This window comes from Ochotona curzoniae, unplaced genomic scaffold (assembly GCF_017591425.1).
Source record: "Ochotona curzoniae isolate NIBS_2020 unplaced genomic scaffold, NIBS_Ocur_1.0 scaffold_4701, whole genome shotgun sequence".
NCBI classification, from domain to species: domain Eukaryota; kingdom Metazoa; phylum Chordata; class Mammalia; order Lagomorpha; family Ochotonidae; genus Ochotona; species Ochotona curzoniae.
In genome coordinates, this window is record NW_024467122.1 from 48975156 (window position 1) to 48998424 (window position 23269).

At 55.9% G+C, this 23269-nt stretch overlaps 1 protein-coding gene across 2 annotated transcripts; it reads left to right on the forward strand.

Annotated features, from left to right (window-relative positions):
* The first annotated feature begins 69 nt into the window (after positions 1-69).
* BAHD1 (bromo adjacent homology domain containing 1) lies at positions 70-22499 on the forward strand. 2 transcript variants are annotated; one of them, XM_040969161.1, is made up of 7 exons: positions 70-133; positions 14865-16301; positions 17602-17969; positions 18751-18910; positions 19225-19301; positions 19870-19970; positions 20387-22499. In XM_040969161.1, the coding sequence occupies exons 2-7, from the start codon at positions 14879-14881 to the stop codon at positions 20574-20576; spliced, it is 2319 nt and encodes a 772-aa protein (XP_040825095.1). In that variant the 5' UTR covers positions 70-133; positions 14865-14878; the 3' UTR covers positions 20577-22499. The 2 variants fall into 2 exon arrangements, with proteins under 2 accessions (XP_040825095.1, XP_040825096.1); XM_040969162.1 differs by having other exon boundaries at positions 19879-19970.
* Positions 22500-23269: the final 770 nt, after the last annotated feature.

The following is a 23269-nucleotide window of genomic DNA, read 5'->3' on the forward strand; positions in this document are numbered from 1 at the left end:
CCAGGAGGAGGCGCTGACGCAGCAGCGTGGAGCCCGGGAATTGAGCGCCCCCGGGGGGTTCCAGCCGCCGGATTCCAGCCCGGCCGGGGCCTGCGGGCGCCCGGGGCCGCGCCGTCCGCGCCACTCGTCCCCGGTGAGCGAGGGGCTGGGGGGGCGCGGAGGTGTGGGGGGCGGTGGAAGGGTCGAGGCGGGAGGGAGCGAGCAAGGAAAGGTGGACGAGGGAAAAGGAGGAGAGGACCGGCCGCCCGTCAGCGCGCCCCACCGAGCGCGCCGCGCCGCCGCCCCCGCCAGCCGGGGAAGGGACGGACGGACGGACGGACGACGCGGAGCAGGTGCGGCCGCCTGCCCGCTCGCGCCGCCCGCCTCTCCGGGGTCCGGCGGCCGCGGTCCCGCCATCGGGGAGCGCCGCGCGCCTCGAGGTGACAGCCCCCCGGGGGCCGGCCGCCTTGCAGGCCGGGGGCGGGGTGGGTGGCGGCCGCGAGGTTGGCAGCTCGGCCGGGCGGCGGCGGCCCGGGCGTCCCGGGCTGAGGAGGGCGGGAGGACGCCGGTTGTTTCCTCGGCGCGGCCAGCCGGCTCGCCTGCGAGTGCGCGGGCGGCGAGGCCCCCGGCGCGCCCCCTCCCCCATCGCGGTCCCCGAGGCAAAGGGGCCGCGGCCGGGGGCGGCGCCGCGGGATCGTCCGCTCTGGGTGGGGGGGCGCCCTTCGCGCTGGGAGCTGACCTGTTATTGCAGGATGGGGGTGGGGACAGGGGGTGGGGGGTCGTGCCGGGCATGTGTGTGTGTTGGGGGGGAGTAGTGTAGACCCGATCTCACCGGGCCAGGAGGAAGGGAGGCGCCCAAGACGGAAGGGGACCGGTTCGAAAAGCGAATGTGGGCCGCGGGAGGCCCTGCGGGGACCGTGCGGGGCGGTGGCCGAGTCCGAGGTGGGGCGAGGGGAATCGAAGTTGTCAGACCGCCTCCAAGTGACAGCGGGAACCCTGTGCTTATGGCTGGGCCTGGCGCTGCCACTGCCCGCTTTGGTGCTTCTCTTCCCGGGCCAGGGGCTGGGTCGGGTCGGCTCGAGGGGCCCTCTTGGCGGTGAAGCGCCGGACAAAGGCGCCGCTCGAGCCGGCGCAGGTGGTGGCGTCGGGGAGGGTTGCGGGTCAGAAGCACCCACCCCGAGGGACGGGCACCGAGGCCGGACTCTGCCCCGGGGACTGCGGGGGCCGGAGGAGCTGCGGCATTGGCTCACTGCTCTAACCGCGGATTGCCTCGAGGCTCTGGGAAGCCAGTGGGGTCGACTTGGCCGGAGCGCTGGGGCGTTGGGGCGCCGGGGCGCCGGGGCATGTACCATACACCCTGGTCGGTGGCAACATGCTTGCTGGGTTTCTCCAGAAGGGATAGTAGGGTGACCCGCATCAGAGCTTGCCCCACTGAGGGTTTGCAGCAAACAGTCGCCCATGGACAGAGGTTTAACGCCATCTGGGGCAGCTCCTAGTTAACCCGTTGTGGATAGTTTCAAGAGAGCAGAAGACTTGGTGACTTGGAACTGACATCCTCTAAGTGTGTCCCAGGGATCCCTGTGCTCCAGTCTTTAGCAGAGGGCACCGATGTAGGAAATGACCAGCCAAGTTCATACATTCAGGCGGGAACCTAATGATCCAATTGAAAATACTTCAGTCTTTTTCTTTTTGGTGTCCTCTGGGAGTTTCCCCTCAGCCTGTTCTTCATGTCTACAATCAAAAACAGGAAAGGACCCTAGGGACATCCAGATCTTGGTGACACCGTTGTCTTTGGCCTGAAGCCTCTCTAACAGCATCAGTTTTAGTTCTTGACCTCCTGCAGCTCTGGCTTGGGCTCCGGGACGCAGGAACCTTCACACTGTTTGGAATGTGGGCTCTTGCGGACAGTGTGGGTTCCAGCCCCACCTGGGTAGGGTTGGCTGGGAGCTGCCCCTGCCTGCCAACCAGGGGCATGTGAGTGTGGAGTTCAGGGCTCCCTAGGAAAATCTGGACCCCGGGCAGGGTGGTGCTGAGGTATCATCTCGTACAGGAGACAAAAGGTGCTTCTGAGAGAATCTCGTGGTACCTCAGAGACCAGAAGAATTGAGGAATCTCAAGAGCTTCATGCCTTTGGTCCCGGGTGGGGGTGTTCATGGTCTGTGGTTTCTTCTGGTGGCAGTCGGGAAGGGACAGCCCTGCCAGGCTGTGTAGGAGAGGAGTTGCCCAAGCACCCTTGCCCTCCCTGATGAGTTCCTACCTGGCAGGAGCAAGGTGGAAGGCTCTGGAGAAGGCAGCTGGCAGGGAGGTTTTCCTTTTTGAATACCTCCTTTTGTCATTTTTGCTTCCCTGCTGTCCCACGCAGGCTTCCTTCGCTCTCCTGCTTTCCTGAGTCTTAGGTAGCTAGTAGGTGATTCTTTCCCACCCTACTCCCCCACCCACCCACAAACCACCCCCAACTCTAGGCAGTGTCTTCTAAGACTCTTTCCTAGCTGTGCCAGACCTGTTCTCTTGGCATCTCTGCTTCTGCCATTCCCCCACCTCTCTCTCCCACTTGAATCCCACTTGTTTCCCTGTTGTTCAGGCCAGCATCGTCATCAGCCTCTGAGCCTGTGACCCTGGATTTTCTGCCATGGCGCTTTAAGTGGTTTTGTGCAGTGGAAGTTTCTTAAGGCCAGGGACAATGGGAGTGTTGACTATTCCAGTGTTCTGCAATCTCATGCATAGTCGTTTCTATTGAGTGAAGACCCACTGTTGGCCCCTGAGTTAGGAGGCTTTCTCAGGGACTTCTCTTCGAGCACTGAAGAGTGGGATCTTTGGGGGTTCCCACCTTTTCTGTGAGAGGTAGAGAGCATGAGCATGTGTGAAGGGCTCTGGCTGGGATATCAGCTGCTGTCCCCGATGTTTCTGCTGGTCCAGAGTCTGTTCCATGGATTGCTTGTGCAACACCACATAGGCACAAATGGGAAAAGGGCCTGTTTTCCTTCTACCGTGTCCGGCCAATCTCTACCGGGCCTTGCTGTTCTTGTGCAGTTTTTCTTGTCCATGCTAAGTGAATCTATGTTTTCTCTTTTGACACCCTTTGCGGGTGTCAGTGAGGGAGAAAACATGATTCTGAGAACAGAGAAGTTCTTCCAGGTCTGGCACTTGGACTGGGCTTTTCAGGGTGGCTCTGGAGGAGGTCCTTAGAAGGGATGGCAGGGCAGGCTCCATCAGCTCCACACTGCAGGTCTGTCAGAAAGGCCAGCTGTGGTCCTACCTATTTCAGAACTCCCAGCTCTGGATCATGGAGGAAGTGGAAAAGTAGATTGGTGGTGACTGGTTTGGGGCTGGAAAGAGTAAAGATCGATTTTGCATCCATCCCCTTTTTCCCCAAACCTCCCTTTTGTCCCCAGTTTGATGATTAATGGACCAGCATTTCACTTACAAGCGGGGAAGGCTACCCCTCACAGTTGCTATGGCAATGCAGACCACTCCCCCGTCAATTAAGAAAAAAATCCCTACTACTTCTTTAGTAGCAGGAGAAAGGCTGCCTCAGGATGCACCTCCTGGGCACTGCTCAGGCTGTTTCTGTTGTGCTTCCTAAAGCGCAGGTTCAGTGGCTGTGGGAGGGTGGTCCTGTTTCTTCACCCCGAGACAGCCATGCTGTGGCGCCCTCTCCCTCCTCCCCCCAAGAATCTGCAGCTCCGGTGTTGCTTCTGTGCAGAAGCACAGAGAATACCTGCGTAGGGATTCCTCTGCAGCACAGAAAAGAAGCCTGAGAGAGCCCTCCTCCATCTCTTCCTGTTGGTGACCCCACACCCTTGGGGCACTGTCGGGGAACCCCTGACATCCACAAAGGAAGTTTCTGTGAGCCTGGCAGGCGCTTGGCCCCCTGACAGAGCTGTTTCACGTTGGAGTTTTGTAGGGAGTTGCCACCGGTTCCTTTTTCATTCCTCCCCACCTCTCCATCCCAGTAGCCCGGAGGATTTGTGTGTTTTTGTTTTATCTGTTCTTACTCCTCTTGGCCTTGCATCAGTGACATCTGGCCTCAGCACCGTCGCAAAGTGAGTCATGAGGGAAGGGCACAAACCTTAAGGGAAAGCTGTCTCTGGAGTTGGGAAGTGGTCTGTGTGGAGCTGAAGCTGCCGAGTTTATGGATCATTATAGGAACAGCCCTGACATTGAAGGGCCTCCTTTTTATGAATGGGTTGTGAAGAATGTAAATAAAGCAGCATCTCTCAATGGGGAAGCATTTTACATAAGCAGTACTACCCCGGCCCAAGTATTTATGGGAATTTGCTAGCACAGCCTGATGAGGCTCACTTGCTTTGTGAACTTGCCATTGTGCCGAAAATGGTGGAGGGACCAGAGCAGCATGCTTTCCCACTCTGCAAGTCCCCCAGCCTTGAAATGATGGCCAGCCCATGGCTGGAAGTGCCCTTTAGTCCTGAAAAGAGGATATGCAGGCGTGTCGCCTAGAGCTCCTGCAATGATTGGATGCCAGGGCTCCCAGCTGCTGGGGTCCTGAGATTGTGCCACTCCTGCCCCCCACACCTGGCTGCTTAAACCTCCCCAGGCTGGGCCTGTGGCGCTCCTGTGTGGTGAAATCCTGCCTGGCTGTTATAGGAGGCACCTAGCTGGAGGAAAATGGACTGGTTTGAATTTCAGCTCCTTTATGTTTCCCCTCCTCACCCCCTGGTACTCCCACTAATGAGCAGTAAAAAAATCTAAGAGGGAGGAGGAAGCGCAGCCTAGGCTGCAGGCGCCTGCTGGGACCAGGCGGCTAGTTCCCGGAGCAGCGGCCCAGTCTTGGTGTTCCTAGGGGAATTGTAGTGTCCAACCCCAGGCGACCTGGGAACCAGAATGGGTACATGGGCAGACCTGGGGGAAGCCCCGATTAGGGTGACTGCACATATCGTGGGTCCCCGCGCACAAGCACAGCATTGTCTTTCAGGTACTCTGCTTGGTTGTCTGTCAGCTAACTAGAGTTGGGAACTTCTTTCCTGAGATGCTTGGCCAGGTTACCTGAGTGAGAAAACGGACAAGTTATCTTGGTTAAGAGTATTGGGAACTAGTTGGAAACTGAAGTCCTCAGTCTGTTTTCATGCATCAGTTTCTTTTCTGGTCGGCCTGGGGAGAAGTACGTTGAACCCCTCTGTGGCAGACCCAGGACACTGGCTTCTTGTTCCCAGTGCCTCTTTGGGATTGCAGCCTCCCTTGGGATGGCTTTTTCAATTTTCTGCCCATAGAGGAGGGTCTCTTATCATAGTGGCCTGTCTGAGGCATGTTTGAGGATGATTCACTGTGTTAATCTCACTGTCATGGGGCCAGGTGAATGCTTGATTCACCTTTGTGGAACTAAAACTCAAGTGCTGTTTGTCCAGGGGAGGGTCTGACAAGCACAGCCGAAAGAACAGTTTCCCCTAGGGTCAGTCTGAGGTGTCCCTGCTGTGTGCTGGAGAAAGAATTCCCAAAGTGACAAAATGACTAAAGAGGTGGTCTTCAGAGAAAATAGGAACCACTTGGATTTATTTGTCCCAAAGAAAGAAAGCCAAAGGGACAGTTAATGAACAGGTTGCATGTTAATATGGCTGTTCTGGAACTGAGGAGCAATTTTCAGTTTCCATGGAAGTCAGGCTGTGGTTGGATTCTCTGAGACAAGTACTGTGCTGGAGGCTTGGGGGTCATTTATAGGTTGGATCCTCTCAAGGCCTTCCTGTAAAATCAGGCCATTGTGTCCTTGAAGAGCTCAACCTTTTCTAGGGTATAAAAATGAATTTATTTCCAAAGTGCATGTAACACATTCCAGAGGAGCTTTGAGTAAAGTTTTCTGTAGAAATAGGTGTTCAGTACCCTGCACAATAGCCCAATGGCTAAAGTCCTCACCTTGGCATATGCTGGGATCCTATATGAGTGTTGTTTCTAATCCTGGCAACCCCGCTTCCCATCCAGCTCCCTGCTTGTGGCCTGGGAGAGTGGTTGGGGACGGCCCACAGTCTTGGGACCCTGCACCCGCATGAGAGACCTGGAAGAAGCTTCAAGCTCCTGCTTCAGATTGGTGCAGCTCTGGCCGTTGTAGCCACTTGGGGAGTGAATCAGTGGACGGATGATTTTCCTATGTCTCTTCTCCTCTCTGTATATCTGACTTTCTAATAAAAATTAAAAAGAAAAAATTTTAAAAGAAATAGGTGTTCAGGACCCCAACATGATGACCAAGTGGCTAAATCCTTGCATTGCACGCACTGGAATCATGTGTGGGCAACAGTTCGTGTCCCCATTACTCCACTCCCCCCACCTAGCTCCTTGCTTGTGACTTGGGAAAGCAGTGGAGGATGACACAAAGCCTTGGGACCTTGCACCCATCTGGGACACCCACAAGAAGCTCCTGGCTTCATATTGGCTCAGCTTTAGCTGTTGCAGCCACTTGGGGAATAATTCGGCAAATGGATGATCTTTCTATATCTCCTTTTCTCCATAAATCTGTTTGCCTTTCCAATAAAAATAAATGTTAAAAAAAAAAAAGGAAAGAAATGGATGTTCAGGTGGTGTTTGCAGGAGTGGGTAAGGGGTGCATTGGTTAAGATGGTGACTGGAACACCTGCATCCCATTGGAGTGCCTGGCTCATTGTCAGCTCCACTGAGGATAAGTGGAGCAGCTTCCTGGTTATGTGTGCCCTGGGAGGCAGTGAGGCTTGGCTTACACACTTGATCCTTGCCACCTGTGAAGAAGACCCAGCTGGAGTTCCAGACCGCTGGCTTTGGCCTGGTCCAGCTGTGCTGTTGGTGGATATTTGGGGAATAAACCACCAAGTGGGAACCTGCATGCTCTCTTTTTTTCCCCCATTTCTTTAGATTTATTTATTTAATTTGAAAGATACAATAACGTGGAAAGACAGCTCGTCCATCTATTACTTCATTCCTCAAATGGCTGGAACAGCCTTTCCAGGCCAAAGCCAGGAGGCTGAAATTGCCAGAACCCAACCCCCCCCCCCACTCCCACGAAGGTGTGGGGGCCATTTTCCACAGCTTTCCAGGCTTATTAGCAGGAAGCTGGATTAGAGTAGAGCAGCTGGGACTTGATCCCATATGCGATCCTGGTTCCTTCTCCCCATTTTTTTTTTCATATTCTCTGCCTGTCTCTGACTTTCAAGTGAAATAAAAATCTTCAGACTTGTGTTCATGAGGTCAGTACTATGGTGTAGCTGGGAAAGCACTGGAGGACGGCCCAAGTCCTTGGGCCCCTGTACTCATGTGGAAGACCCAGATGAAGCTCTTGGCTCCTGGCTTTAGCTGCAGCTATTTGGGGAGTAAATAGGCAGATGGGAGATCCTCCCTATCTGATCTCTTCTCTCTTCTCTTTTCTGTCTCTCTCTTTCTCTCTTTTGTCTGTCTCTCTCCATATATGTGTGTGAGAGTGTGTGTGTGTATGTATAAAACTGCCCAGATAGAATGCATTTCAGGGCTCTGGGGCCACATCTGAATAGCCTCCTTCTTCCAGAGTCCCATGCAGGCGAGTTCTGTTAGCTGTGTGCCTGCATGCTCTGTGGGATGTGGTGGGGTTAACTCCCTATTAGGGCTGCTGTGATGATAAGTGGAGTAGGGAATGTGGTGTGCTCGGGGCCATGTTGGTACACAGGGATTGCTTGGCAAACTGACCACCCTGTGAGGACAGAAGTTTCCCTGCCCTGCACACTTAGGGGCCTTGGAACCCAGTCGTGCTGACTCTGATTTCACTGTAATGTCTGTGATACAGGTGTGCTAGTACTATGCTTGCAGGCTCTCTGTCTTAGGGGTGGCCATTGGAGCATTGTCCTGAGGTAGATGAGCAGGTTGGGAGAGAAGGAAGAGGAAGGTAGCAGTGTAAGTGCTGTAGAAAGACTGGCTTCCGGGCCCGATGTGATAGTGTAGTGGTTAAGATCTTCGCCTTGAATGCGCCGGTATCCCATATGGGCGCTGGTTCTAATCCCGGCAGTCCCACTTCCCATCCAGTGCCCTGCTTGTGGCCTGAGAAAGCAGTTGAGGACTGCCCAAAGCCTTGGGACCTTGCACCTGTGTGGGAGAACTGGAGGAAGTTCCTGGCTTTTGGCTTTGGGTTGGCTCAGCTCCAGCCGTTGCGGTCACTTTGGGAGTGAATTATTGGACAGAAGATGTTCCTCTCTCTCCTCCTCTCTGTATATCTGCCTTTGCAATTAAAAAAAGAAAAGACAGGCTTCCTCTACCCTGCGGACCTGTGCTTCCAAGTCAAGAGAACCCGCGGTGCCCTTGCATTAGGGTAGAGATGTTTCTGGGGCAGATCATCATTCATTGAGCAAGCTTCTAGTCAGCTCTGGCCTGTCTCCTAGAGCTTGCATCTTGTTGGGTGGCAGGGTCTATTAATTGGGTGAGAGAGATGCCTCTGGGTCCCAGCATAGATCTATTGGTGTGATTTTTGAGGAAGGATGCATCCATTGCACGAGCTCACCCTGGCTCTGCTGAGGGCCTGTTTCTGAGCCTTGGATGGCCTGACCCTCTTCCTGTTTTATTTCTCCTACAATATTCACAGCCAACAGCAAATGGGACCCTTAGTGCCTGCTCCCAGCAAAACCCAGTCAGTCACACTGTCTTGGCCTGTCTTTTGCCCTACGGTGGTGCTATGCTTCCTGGGCTTTCCCATTTTTCCTTAGCACTTACCCAGTACATGTAGAGGAAACAGAAAGAAAAGGAGCTTGTATTCAGCACCCAGAGTATTACCATACACTCTGCTTAGCACACCTTAATGAACCTACAGTGGACCTCAGCTTTGTTATGTAGACAGGGAAACCAAGGCATTCAACCCCTTGACAAAGCCCACTTAGGATTAGCACCAGTGGCAGACAGTGCCTTCTAGCCCCTCACGGTTCTCCCTTCTGCCATGTGGGGCCCTGGCCAGGGAGGAGGGACTCTGCAAAGGGTCACAGACTGGCCAGAGGTCACAGAGATTCTATGTGCCTGGGAATGAGCGGCAGGCAGTCTGGTTCAGCAGGGTCAGTACCTGAAAATGAGGGTGTGCCTCATGTGCCCGAATGTGCTGGGAAGAAGCTGAGTGGAGGCAGATGGTTGAAAGCAGGGACAAGTCCCTTAATTATCTTCTAGCAAGCTAGAGTAAATTGATTTTTTTAAAAAATTATTTATTTGGACGAATTACTTAGAGGGAGAGACAAAGAGAATCTTTTGTCCGTTGCTTCACTTCCAACATGTACAGTGACTGGGGCTGGGCCAGGCTGAAGCCAGAAACCAGGAGCTTCTTCCAGGTCTCCTGTGTGGTGCAGGAGTCCAAGCACTTGGGCCAGCTACCACTTTTCCAATCATATAAGCAGGGAACTAGAATGGAAGTGAAACAGCAGGGACTCAAATCAGTGCCCATATGGGATGCTGGCCCTGCAGATGTCAGCCTAACCTATTGCACCACAGCCACAGTCCCCAGAGTAAGGCTTTAAAGCACAGCAGTCATGTGCGATAACTCGAGCTCTGCACTCTGACCGCTGTGCTGGGTCAGGGGTCTGTTATATAAACACCTTCCAGGCCTCCAAAGTGCCCTGTGTCTATACCCTCACCCTCTACCTGGGGCAGGAGCCCTGCCTCGGGGCTAGAGTGTGAACAGTTTCTGGCCCTCCAAGATGCCTGCAATCTGCAGTAACGCCTGGGTGACGACAGCTCCCTTCCCCTCTGGCGTTACTGTTGCTTGGTGGTCACAGAGTGGGCTGAAACCTTTAGCTCTGGAGCTACAAGCCAGAGAAGGCCCTGGGCCCTTGGGGGCAGCTCCAGGCCTGTGTGGACATTCCTGCTGCCGTGGCTAGTGGACTGGGGTAACTAATACAAGGTGGAGCCTGGCTGCAGGGCTTGGCTAACTGAGGTGCCTGGCCATGCACAGATCTGAGGGAGGCTCCCACGGGAGAGGATCTTCCTCTAGGGGCTCTGGGGGCTACCAGTGTGAGGAGCAGGTGGTCTGATTAAGGCTGGGAGGGATTAAGGACCAGAGGACTGTTTGTAGATGGCCCAGTGTAGCAGTCCCTGCTGGTTGTGTGCCTGCTTCCTGCCTGGGTGATTCAAGGGTCCCAGCCTGGCTGCAGGGGATGGTGAGTGCCTGCAGCACAGGAAGCTGACTGGGCACCAAGGCTTCAGGGCTGTTCCCCAAGGTCAGCACTCTGGGCTTGGAGCTGAGACTTGTCCTTTGTGCAGAGGCTGCACTGAAGCCTCCAGAAGATGGCAGGAACCCCTGGAGCATGGGCCACGCCTACAGCCTCAGAGCCCAGGGCTAGCCCTAAGCTTGCAGCTGGGGAACATGGACTTGCTGAAGAGCTGTGTGTGTGTGCAGAGCTATTGTTAGGGTCTGTTGGGATGTGGTTTGTTGGTTTGCTTCTTTGTTTTTTCCTTAAGATTTTATTTATTTTTAATTGGAAAGTCCAATATACAGAGAGGAGAGACGGAGAGCAAGATCTTCCATCCGTTGATTCACCCCCCTCAAACAGCCACAATGGCCGCAGCTGCGCCAGTCCAAAGCCAGGAACCCGGACCCTTTCCGGGTCTTCCACATAGGTGCAGGGTCCCTAAGCCTTCAACTGTCCTCACCTACTTTCCCAGGCCACAGGCAGGGACCTGGATGGGAAGTGGGGCCATCTGGATTAGAACTGGCACCCATATGGGTGCAAGACAAGGGATTTAGCCGCTAGGCTACTACACCAGGCCCTGGGACGTAATTTCTACCCCTGCTCTCTTGTTGTGTTGTAGGCTGAGCTCCCCTCAACCCACCCCTGGCACGATGCCATCTGTCTGGCCTGAATGCTTAGTAGTAGCAGAACAGTTTGGTTACAGGTCCTTGGGCAATGACAGGAGCAAGCTGGCTTCCCCAGTAGGCTGTCACCCCTTCCACATGGAGGGAAGGCCTTTGGCTTGCCTGGTTTCTGCTCCCTGCCAGTCTCCTGCGCCAGGCAGAGGCAGGGGTCGTTGTGGTGTGTCTGTGTTAGGAGAGAGGAGTTCAGTAAGCCGCATGGAGGGCCAGAGCCGGCATGGCGTTCCAGTGTGCTGAAAGTGAAGTCTTGGTTCTCTTACCAGCAGTTCAGGAGACGCCACATCTATACCTGCTTTGCCAGGAGGCTTCCAACTGCTTCACCTGTTAGAGAAGCAGAAGTGCCCACAAGGGGGAGAGGGAGCTTGTCTTTGTGCTCTTGCCTCGTTTCTTCTCATAGAAGTTTCAGAAATTCCATGTTCATGCTAAGTGTTAGCTCTTTCAGGGACAGGAGTAAGCATGGCTAGTAGAGAGGCAGTGCTTAGCCCAGCTGCAGCTGTATGGCTTGAGTGGTAATTGGAGAGTGGTGGCCTGGGGTGGTGATCCTGGCCCTTACCCAGGTCCCTGCCTCTGCCTGCCTTACCCTCACTAAAGACACCCCAGAACACCGCCGCCCCCCACTAAAAATAAGGCGAATACTTCCGAAAAGCTAAATATTGGGCCCAGCTCAGTAGCCTAGCAGCTCAAGTCCTCACCTTGTATGAGCCGGGATCCATGTCCCTGCTTCTGGCAGGGAAAGCAGTTGAGGATGGCCCAAAGCCTTGGAACCCGGCAACCTCATGGGAGGCCCGGAAGAGTGTCTGAGCTCCTGACTTTGGATCAGGCAGCTGCGGCCGTTTAAGGGGGGGTGAATCAATGAACAGAAGATCTTGACTCTGTCTCTCCTCCTCTCTATATATCTGCTTTTCCAATAAAAATAAAGTAAGTCTTTAAAATAAAAAAAGGCCAAATGTAGGCTGGATCCAGTCCTGCAAGGACCTCCTGCCCTGAGCTGGGGGCAGGGGTGTGATCCTCTTGGCAGGCTCCTGCCTCGTTGGCCTTTAGCCATACCCGCTGTTCATGTCCCTCCCATTTCTGACCTCTCTGAGCTTTCTGGCAGGTGACCCCTGCCCAGATGGAGGTTGAGGGATGGTGTGTGCTTCACGCTGCTGCAGCTGGAGGACAAGTGACAGGGCACCTCTCCTTTTCTGTCCCAAGGGTATAGCTGGCCCCATCTCCCCTTCCCTTTGAGGATTGCTGTGCTGCGGTGAAGACTGCCAGCTGTGGAGTGTGCTTATGGGGTTTTGGTTTCCATGACCCATGGCTCTCTGGGTTTTCCACCCGCGGGCCCACCAGGCAGCTGTTTAGAACTGAGGACAGACTGGTTTTCCCTGTGGGAAGTTGTCTGACACTGCCCTGGGAAGTCCCTCCTGGGAACCTTCTCCCAAGGGGGTCTGGATTACCTGCCCAGTAGGACACCCTTCCCAGAGAGGAGGGTTTTTCTTCCATAATTAGCACACCTTGTCCCTTGGCAGTCGCAGAAAGTTCCTGGTTTAGCCAGTGTGCAAGTGGGAGGGGGCCCGGCAAAAGAACCAGCAGGGCTGGATAGTAGCAGAGCCTCTGCTTTCCTCAGCCAACCCAGCTGGACCCCCACCCCTCCCCCAGCCCCACCCAGGGCAGTGCTGCAGTCAGGGTTCCCACACGGCTTCAAAGAAGCATGACTCACACAGAGCAGGCAACAGGGACCTGGTCTCTCCTCAGGCTGTGTCACTGCCTGACACACGGCTGCATGAAACCTGGGAGTTGTTGCCCTGCCGTGTTTTCAGTAGGTGACAGGGACTTTAGCAGAGTTTTGCAGAGGTCACTGGATTAATTGGGAAATGTGACTGCCCTGTGATGTGATTTTGAGGCCTCCCTGAAGCAGCCACCCTGGGGGCAGCAGGTGGCAAGAGACTGGGGAGCTGACTGGAGGGAAAATAGCAGGACGCCCCATGCAGCCCAGGCTTCGCTATTCCTGTCTGGCATCCTGGAACCCTCCACAAGAGCACCTAATTCCTCTGCATCCCAAGCCCTCCCTTGCCAGACCCCAAGCTCCTTGTCGGTCCCCTTCTTGCACTGTACTTGGTGTTCAAGTCTTCAAAGGCCTAAACCCAGGTGACCTCAGCATTGGGCCTCAGCCACGCCCGGGCCCAACCTGCACTGTCACTTTGGGCCTGTTGAGGGGCTTCAGCTGCAGCCCAGCTGCTGGCCCCTGGGGCTGGCTCACACCAAGTACAGCTGTGCTCTGGCTGGTGTTTGTTGGCTTTTTTACCTTGGCCCGAGGGTGCTCTGGGTTTCTGAAAAGTGCCTATGGGTTGTAAGCCACAGGGATGCTTTTGGGAAGGAAAGGAGGTTGCTGATAAGCAGGCCAGGCACACCAGGCAGGTCTGGGTAGAGTCTGAGGCTGCTTAACAGATGCTTAGGGGCTTTAGGAGCCCTCTACGCTTCGGGAGTGAATGGATTTGCCAGTGTGACTGGGCCCACAAGTCCCCCGCACATGGCCTGAGCCTGGCAGGCTGCCTCTCCTGTGCAGTTTCCGAGGAGGAAAGGCTACGTACTCTGCCCTCAACCGGGTTTTCTGAGAACACTCTAGTGTGGCTGGTCTCCAGCTAGAGGGTGCCCAGCCACCTCGTCCCTGGCTCCTGGCCACAAGAGCCAGCTGACAAAACGGGAATCTATGGGAACCCTTAAGCTTGGCACTGTGAGGGTTAAATCCTGGCCCTGCAGGGGCTGCTCCCAGCTCTTGGGGCTGCTTGTGAATAACAATAGCAGTGGGAAGTTTAGTTGAAAAGGCTGGGCCTGTCAGGTGGGGAGGGAGCAGGGGTGCTACTGAGGGGCATATTGTCTGGCACCTTACTTGGCAGGCCTGTGCTTCAAGTTGGGGAGTGGGGTAGGAAGAAAAGGGCTGCTCACCAACATTCCCTCCCCGGCGGCCTCCCCCAGTCCCTCCTTAGCCCTGTTAGCTCCTTGCACAAGGCTGGCCAACTCTGGCTGTGCTCCGACTGGGACTAGATGGGCCCTGCGTCTGTGGAGCTCCCCTGCCCAACAGAATGAGGAGGTGATGTGTGTCATGGCATCCTAGGTCAACAGCTCTGGGCTGCCTAAGACTTTGCTTGCTTGCCACTGCCTGGCATCCTGCCTGCCAAGAGGGAGAAGCAAGGAACAGGACAGGACTGACAGGGTAGCCCAGAGTGTCTCCTGTGCTACTTCTTGTCATTGATCATTTTTTTTAAGGTTTATTTATTTTTATTGGAAAGTCAGATATACAGAGAGGAGAGACAGATGAAGACCTTCTGTTCAGTGATTCACTCCCCAAGTGGCCACTGCTGAGCTGATCAGGAGCCAGGAGCTTTCCACCTCGTCTCCCAAGTGGGTGCAGGGTCCCAGGGCTTTGGCCCATTCTCTACTGCTTTCCCAGGGCACAAGCAGGGAGCTAGATGGGAATGGGGCTGCTGGGATTAGAACCAGCACCCATACAGGATCACTGGGCCTGCAAAGTGGGGTTCTTAGCCACTAGGTTGCTGTGCTGGGCTCCATTGATGACTTCTTTCCCTACCTTGTGTGCTTGGCTGGGCTTGGGAGCTACAACCCTGGGTTTCTCACACTCAGGAGCCTGCTGTATCTTCCACAGCCACACTGAACTGAAGTTCCCTCAGCTCCCAAATTGTGGTCTTGCCAAAGCCAGGTCTTTGCCCTCGATAACATTTTCCCAGCAGAACCCAGGGATGGCTTTCCCACTTCATGAGCCAGATGGAGCCTCAGAGATGAACTTTGGCAGTGCTTATGAAGGCACTGGTGGTGGACTCCTGTCCCTCAGTCCTCCTCCTCTCCTCTCCTGCATGGCGACCACCTTCTATCCTGTTGTGGCTGACAGGAGAGTGCTGAGAGAAGTTGCCTTACCTCCAGCTCCTCAGTCTGGTCCCAGGATCTTCATAGCCCTGGGGCTCCTTCAGAGTCAAAGCTGAAGTGAGGGGGGTCCTGAACAAGTGCTGATGGGCTGACTCCACTGGACCTTAGCATTTTGGAAGGGCAGGCTGGGAACAAACTCAGGAGGGCTCTTAATGGCCTGCCTTCTACCTTACAGGTGACAGGGACTCCATGACACACACTCGGAGAAAGTCCCTTCCCATGCTAAATTCAGGCTCCCCTGGTCGCCAGGAGTCCCTGCAGATGGAGGACAGCCACATGGAGCAGGGCACAGAGGGTGTGGAACCAGGCATGCCTGATAGCCCTGGGCATCTCACAGGACGCCGTAAGAACTACCCACTGCGCAAGCGTCCACTGGTTCCTGAGAAGCCCAAGACCTGCAAAGTGCTACTGACTCGCCTGGAGAATGTGGCTGGTCCACGCAGTGCCGATGAGGCTGACGAGCTGCCTCCTGACCTGCCCAAGCCCCCCAGCCCAGCTCCATCCAGCGAGGACACTGGCCTTGCCCAGCCCCGGAAGCGACGCCTGGCATCCCTCAATGCCGAGGCCCTCAACAACCTGCTGCTGGAGCGGGAAGACACAAGCAGCTTGATGGGCACCCGCCGCAATCGAGGGGGAGACCCACAGCGCAGCCGGGACCGCGACCGGGGCAGCAGCACTTGGTCCTCCAAGAAGCGACCCCGACTCGGGGACCTTGGAGAAGGAAATCGGGACCTGTCCCCAGAGCCAGCCCCCGATGAAGGTGGCCGTAGAGATGGAGACCCAGCTCCAAAGAGACTGGCTAGCCTGAATGCAGTGGCCTTCCTGAAGCTGAGTCAGGAGCGCGAGCTTCCCCTGCGGCCGCCTCGGGCCCACACAGACACAGATGGACGCTCCACTGAGCTCCCTGCGCCCAAGGCCCCAAGGCCAAAGTGGGCCAAGGTCAATGGCAAAAACTATCCCAAGACCCGACAGGGGGTGGGCTTCGGGGAAGCTGCAGGCCCAGCAGGCTGGCAGGGGCACCACGATGAGCCGTGGCCAACTGCCACTCGTCGTGAGCCAGCCAGCCAACCCCCTCAGCAGCCCCTGGGGAAGGCTCTAGAGCCCCCCTTGCTGCGCCCACAGCTGCCATTGCTCATGGGCGGGCAGGCAGCACTGAAACCGGAGCCTGGGCGCCCAGGTGAGGAGTCGCCTGCTCCCAAGCAGGAACTACATCAACCCTCTTTTCCCACTCCTCAGCTGTCCTTGCTGCCCATGCCTGGCAATCCTGCCGACTACAGTGGCCTATGTGCCGGGCCAGAGCTCACGGCGCTGGGCAGCTTCTACCTGTACTGTGGCCAAGAAGGGCTGAAGTGTGCAGGCTACTCGGCCTGCCCCGTGCTCCCGGAGGGCAAGTTGTCCCCAGTGGCTGCTCCTAACGAGGAGCTCCTCATGGCGCCGAACTCGGTGCCCTCAGGCTCGCCTTTCCAGCAGCCTGCCTGGGGCTCCTCTCGTTACTGCTCCAGTGAGGACGCTGCAATGAATGGCTACAGCATCTGTGGAGTGTTGCCCTTGTCTCTGAGCCGCGTTGGCACTACCTGTGGCAGCTGCCCCTACAAAATGCCTTTTGCAGCAGGTGAGCCTGCCTGGGAATGGGGAGCCTCTGAGCCAGGGTACCCAGGGTGGGCTGGGGTCCAGACACTGCCGCCTGACACAAGGCTGAGGAAGGAAGGAGTGCCTGGTCTGTGCCCCAAGTCTTTAGGGAGTTCCAGGAGAGGGACCTGTTTGGCTCTTGAGGCAAAGCACTGCTCCACCCAGGCCATCTATGGAAATGTCCTGGGAGAGAGAGCCTGAAGGTGGTGAGTGTGCAAGGGCCTCGCCCCCTCTTCCCCAAGGTACCTGCCTGGACTCTAAGCCTAGGACTCCCGTGCCCTTGTATCCCCATTCCTCCCTCTCCACAAGCCTAAACCTTCTGTGGGCCAGCTTTCATGCGGAGGGTACATGGTGCTAGGGGCAGCTTCACCTCGACCATCCAGGTCTGAAGGCTATTATTTTGCTTGATGTGGACAGGATGAACAAGCAGGGTTCAGTGTCCCCTCACAGTGAGAGGCTTGTGGCCTGCTGGCTAGACACCCCGAGGTTACTCCTGGGTGGGAGGGCAATGAGTGGCCCCCTACCTCCCGCTCTTGTAAGGGTCTATAAAACAACTTTATAGACTACTTGGCTCTGGCTAGACTGGTTGTTTCAGGTTTGGTATGAGCTCTGAGAAATGAGAGCAGTCTGCCTCCTTAGCTTTTCCCTTATCCCCTAGACCCTTACCCCACACCCCACCCTGATAAGAGAGACACTCGCCTCATCACATGCTGGGTGGGGTTTGGAGTGCTTTGCCTAGGGAGACCAGAGGCACGTGACTGATCTCAGACTCTGGAGCCAGACTGCTGGGAGTGAAATGTTTTCCCCCACTTCCTTTCCGTGTGACCACGGGGCACAGCGGTGACTAACTGTGAGGTGATGGCACCTGCCTACTAATAGGGCTGTGGGAAGGATGGAATGATCTCATGGGTTCACGAGGAAAAGAGCCAGAGTGCTGGGGAATGTGCAGGACCCATAGCTCTGCTTGCACTGCACTGAGGTGCTGAGTGAGCCGTCAGGTCATGTAGTGTTAAGTGACCCCAGCAACCCCAGCTCCTAAGCACTTTGTAAACTTCAGGGAAGTTAGACGAGTGCAAGAAGCTGTTCTTACCTCATCTCCTTTCGGGGGAGATGGGAATGTCTGCTGGCCAATCACCGAGGTCAAGAAATTTCTGCCCACTTTGAGCAGTCACTCTGGCAGTTCCCCCAGCGCAGCGCCTTTGGGTGCCTCTTAGGATGGACACTACAGCAGGCCCTGGGGGCTGAGTTCCCTGCCCTGACCCACTTTATCCTTGTCCCAAAAGGCTGCAGGTCCCTGGGCCAGCTGGAATTTCCTCTTCCAGAAGCCTCACCTGCCCACCCTCTCCTGGGATGCCCAGTACCCAGTGTGCCACCTGCAGCAGAACCTGTCCCACATCTTCAGACACCCACCTCGGAGCCCCAGACAGTGGCTCGTGCGTGCCCACAGAGCGCCAAGCCGCCCAGCGGGTCCAAGTCAGGTCTGCGTACGGGCTCCAGCTGCAGGCACACCGCCAGGAGCAAGACTGCCCGCAGGCCCAGCCACCCAAAGCAGCCACGGGCCCAGCGCCCCCGTCCCCGCCGCCGTCGCCGCCGCCGCACTAATGGCTGGGTACCTGTTGGGGCTGCCTGTGAGAAGGCTGTCTATGTCCTGGTGAGTGCCAGCAGCTAATAATTGAGCAAGGAAGGATGGCAGTAGGGACAAGGGACTTGGTGTGAATTGGGTTCCAGGAACTCTAAGCCCTGCTGACTCCATCCTGGACTCCCCTGGGAGCTGGGCACGCATGGGTTCTGTCCCTGCATTGGGGCAGCCAGCTGAATGTCCTCACCTCTCAGCCCTATCTGTGCTGGATTTCAAAGTAAAGAGCTTAAACGGAGGGGCTTAAGGGCACAGGGATGTTGGGATGGACAGAGGAAACTGGTGATATGGGAGCATTGGGGATGATGAAAAGAATGTCAGCTCAAGTTTATTGAGCACTTCTTAGACGCCAGAACTGAGCTCAGCACTTTACGTGTAGTAAGCCTTTAATCCTAACCACTACCCTATGTGGCATATGACCCATGAGCCTATAATTATCCCCATTTTACAGATGAGCAAACTGAGGCTAAGCACCAGATTAAATAATTTGCTCAAGGCCATGTCACTCAGAGTGGAAGTTTCAGGGTTCAAACCAAGTTTTGACCTCCCATCAGGGACTATGAGCCCTTGACCCATGCAAGGGGCTTGCTGTGACAGGAATAGGGGGTTGTCAGCTCAGTCCACACACTCCCATGCTGTCCCTGAAAAGCCAGGCATGGGGGAGAGGTCCAGTGGGCAGACCGGCCAGGTGGGAGTGACTATCGTAAGAGTGCCAGAAGGGGCCAGTGCCTCAGGGTGTCTGTGCTCGCTGGGCATGGCCCTGCAGGCCCACGTGGCTCCCTGCTTTCCTGCCTAGGATGAGCCAGAACCAGCCATCCGCAAGAGCTACCAGGCAGTAGAGCGGCGTGGCGAGACAATCCGGGTCCGGGACACAGTCCTCCTCAAGTCAGGCCCTCGAAAGACATCTACGCCCTACGTGGCCAAGATCTCTGCCCTCTGGGAGAACCCTGAGTCAGGTACTTCTTCCTCTGAGCAGTGCCCCAGGAAGGCTCTCGCCCGAGGCTCCCTGTGTTCCAGGCACCAGGGGTACCTTCCACTCAGCTGGGCTCATATTGACCTTGCCAGCCACTGGGGCTTGGCACCTGTCTCCACCCTTGACCTGTCAGTGCCTGTTCACCTTTCTCCTTCTGTGCTAATGGCATATCAGGCTGCCTCCCCCTCTGGGGCCAGAGCCTGTGGGGTTGGCCCTGGTTTTGAGGTTGAGTGAGGCTCTGCCTGACCACCTGAGTGACAGGCTGCCAGCTGGAGCCATGACCTGTTGTCTCCTCAGGGGAGCTGATGATGAGCCTCCTGTGGTATTACAGACCCGAGCACTTGCAGGGAGGCCGCAGCCCCAGCATGCACGAGGTGAGCTGCCCAGCAGATGTATGGGAGAAAGGAGGGCAGAAGGGAGAGGTTGTGGGACCAAGCCATGGTATGAGGAGTGCAACCCTGGGCAGTCAGGTCCTGAACTTGCCACTATGATCTCCACGGAATCTGGAGAAGGGTCTGCAATTTAGCCTTTTTTCCAACATGCGCCAGTTCATGTTTGTCTTCAAAGGGAGACGGAGAGGGAGCCCATGGGGGTGAGGGTTGCCATCATGGCAGAAGTGGCAGCAGGAAAGGTGAGGTGGAACTGCATACCTAGCCCTCTGTGGCTTGGGTCACGGCTGAAACCTCACTCCTCACCAGGCAGGTGGCAGAGCCTGGAGCCAGTACCCTGCTTGCTGCTCCTGGGTCAGATAGGAGGACAGGAATGTAGGATGGGTACCTTTTGGGGGTGGAGGGGTTGGGGGGATTGGGGTAGGTCAGGAGGCTCTCTGGCCTGCTGGAGTCTGGTTGGGTGTGCAGCCCAGCAGAGGGTCAGATCTATCTTGCTTTTGGAGTTCAGGGCTCTCCAGCCCTGATCACCAACCTCCTCCTGTCTCCCCTTGAGCCTTTGCAGAATGAGGTCTTCGCCTCGCGACATCAGGACCAGAATAGCGTGGCCTGCATTGAGGAAAAGTGCTATGTGCTAACCTTTGCCGAGTACTGCAGGTAGGTGGGGCCCCGCACCCTGTGGCTGCTCCCTGTCCCCGCATGCCCCACGGCTGCATGGGCTCATTCTCCATTGGGTTTGAGCACACTCACTGGACCTGATCCCCCAGAACTATATTCCCTACACCCCATCTCCTCCACCTGCTTGTTTTAGAAGAAAGAAAAGCTTGTGACACTGAGGCAGAGTGCTTAGAGCAGAGTTGGGGGCGATAGGACTGCACTTGGAGGAAATCTAGGAGAACTGGCCCTGGCAGGTGTGGCTCCCCAGTGACAGAGAAGGGCTGGCTTTCCGCAGATCAGGTGTGGCCCCTGGGGGCAGGGAGGGGCCATCCTAGCTCTGCCGGCTAGGGTGGGGAAGGAGTCACTCTTCTTGCACGTGTGGCTGCGGTGAGCAGAACCAGCGTTTGTTCCTGCAGGTTCTGTGCCATGGCCAAGCGCCGAGGCGAGGGCCTCCCCAGCCGGAAGACAGCACTGGTACCCCCCTCGGCAGACTACTCTACCCCACCGCATCGCACAGTGCCCGAGGACACGGACCCCGAGCTGGTGTTCCTTTGCCGCCATGTCTATGACTTCCGCCATGGCCGCATCCTCAAAAATCCCCAGTAGCCTCCTTGTGCCCACACTGGGGCTGCCCAGGGGCAAGTGGGGCACAGGATGGGGGCATTGCTTGAAGCACAGCACTTGGTTAAGGAGCCACAGGGCCTGAGGGTGTGGCCTGTGGTTCTCTTGGGAGGGGGGACAGGGGCCCACTTTGGTGCTGGACCCCATGGGAGGGAAGGGGAGACCAGGGTTGCAAAGAAGTCCCAGAGCTCTCCATGGGGTCCCAGACAGCTGTCCATGGTCCCCTGGGTAGAAGCTTCCCCTAGAAGTAGTCTTCCCCATGGCCCAGCCAGGCCTGAGGAACGCACACCCAAGGGATGAGGGACAAGGGACGAGGTCCTTGAGACCCCGGGCCCCACAGGCCTTTGTGCAGCCTCCCTAGGCCTGCAGGGGGCTGTTGGGAGCTGGCTTTACCTCACCCACTGTGTCCATGGCTCCCCCCACCTCACACCTGCTCTCCCAGACTCCAGTACAGTTCTTTGCTGGTTCATTGAGGCATTGTGGCACTCCCCAGACCCAGGTCATCCCCTGGCTTTCCTCCTCTGCCCCAGCGGTAGTCACTGGTGCTGGGACTAGCTGACCCAGCCCTCTCCTTGCAGTCCTGGGTGTGACCCTCTCGATTGCCTCCTGTTAGCCTCCAGGAAGGTCACCCAGCAGGCCTGGCTTCCTAGGAAAGTTCACTGATCTAAAGTGGGGTCTGTCAGGTTTGGGAGGCCAGGTCGGTGCTGGGAGAGGGTGGGGGACAGGGGCAAGGAAAATTGCTACCTGATTGTTGAAGATTTTTTCTCTTGCCTTACAATTGGAGGTTCTGGGAAACCTCTTGCAGAATTTCACACAGGATTCTTGGAGCCACACCCACTGGAAATCAAGCCAAAGGAGTGCTGTGGCTCCCCTGGCCCCCTCCCTGTCCCCCTAGTCTTGTAGATTGCACTAATTTACATCCCAGAATCAACACTGTATGGGACCTGCTGAGCTGCAGCCTCACTCGGAGCTAGGGATCTGCGGTTGCTGTTTGTCCTGCCTAGAGGCTGCTCCTCACCTCATGCTGCTCCCCAGAATAGATCCCGAGGCTTCAGCCCCTTGTAGTCCTGGCCTGGACCAGGCCCCAGGTGGGCCCTGCATCTCTTGGAAGGGCTAGGACAGCTGGTTATTTCCTATTAGTACCAAAGAGGAGCACAGTGGGGGAAGTGAGTGGAGTGCAGTGTGGCTTGGGCCTGGCACAGGCAACAAGCTGGCTGAGCACTTCCACGAGGGCACACCCAGGCAGGCAGCCCTGGGTCCTCCCCTTAGGGAGGGACAGGCTGAGGTAGTAGCACTGGGTGGCAATGCAACGAGAGGAGGTAGAGACCTGAAGGTGCGCCTAGCCCCCACAGACCCTGTTGTGTCCTCACAGACAGGTTGCTCCTGATTGGGCACGGGGCTTGGGTGAAACATGCAGGCTCCTGAGGTGCATTTGTGTTTGGGGAGCCTGGTCCAGAACCCAAAGGGGAGGAATGGGTCTTTTCATTGGATAAGCTGTTGGGAACAGGCCCCTGATCAGGGAGAGCACAGGTTGGCTGAGCAGCAGGCGTAGAGTCCCTACTGCCAGGAGCCCAGCCTTCCGAGCAGGAGAGGAGATGAAGTCCCCTTTTCCCAGGAGCCGGGGTCTGCTGCCCAGAACCTAAATGCTTTTGAAATCTCTTAGATGTGGAAATATTTTTTCGAACCTGAAAATGCAGCTGGTAGAATTTCAATGGAAGCATAATCCATGTAAAATATATTTTAGTTGATATTTTGTAAAATGCACTTTTTGTGTGTGTTGATCCTGGTTTCCCAGATCTGTATTTCAGTGTTTACAAGGGAGGGAGGCCCTTTCCTTACCTCCCTTTTGACAGAGATTAGAAGTACTTCTTTAAGAAAAAAAAAATAAATTTGAAAAATTGTATTGATTTAGAAAAGGGTCGTTTTCCTGTGTGTCTTGTCTCTGGATGTGTAGGCATGGTGGGACACTATTCTTCTTGGGGGTCCCTCCTGTCACTCGAACTATAGTCAGTAACAAAGAGGGGGAGGATACTAAGGGAATAAGAGCTTAGAGTTAATTGCCATTTCCATAGCCACCTACTTACCCTGGACACCATAAGGACAGAACCCTAAACAGTCATAATCTTGGGGAACCCAGCCAGGACCTTGGGATCTTACTGTTGGCACTGCTGGCAGGAGGAAGCAAGGCCACAGCATGGGGCCAAGGGCTTGGACTTGCTGTCCCCAGCTTCATGCCTGAAGTCTCAGGGTGGACCCTCACTGAAGGTGGGGTGGCTGCAAAGCCATGGCCGTGGTGGCTCTCAGGGGGGTGATTAGTGATATAGCTATCAGGAACCTGGAGCTGCACTGTGCTTAGAGAGTTGCTCATAGGTGCTTCCTTCACTCTTGTTTTAAGGATTATTTTTATTGGAAAGACAGATATACAGAGAGGAGGAGAGGAAAATTTTCTGTCTGCTGATTCACTCACCAAGGGGCTGCAACTGCCAGAACTGAGCCGATCCAAAGGATCCAAGGCTTTGGGCCATCCCAGGCCACAAGCAGGGAGCTGGGTGGGAAGTAGGGCTGCCGGGATTGGAACTGGCTCCCATATGGGATCCTGGCACATGCGAGGACTCTGCTAGGCTACTGGGCCGGGCCTGTTCCCTTCACTCTTACAATCAGGAATATGCAAAGCTATG

What these genes read in the sequence shown, in the direction of transcription:
- BAHD1 (XM_040969161.1), top strand. Translation starts at nt 14,879, where the DNA reads ATGACACACACTCGGAGAAAGTCCCTTCCCATGCTAAATTCAGGCTCC. An exon ending in CTGGGAGAACCCTGAGTCAG is followed by an intron (nt 18,911 to 19,224) that starts GTACTTCTTCCT and finishes TTGTCTCCTCAG; the next exon opens with GGGAGCTGATGATGAGCCTC. An exon ending in ACCTTTGCCGAGTACTGCAG is followed by an intron (nt 19,971 to 20,386) that starts GTAGGTGGGGCC and finishes TTGTTCCTGCAG; the next exon opens with GTTCTGTGCCATGGCCAAGC.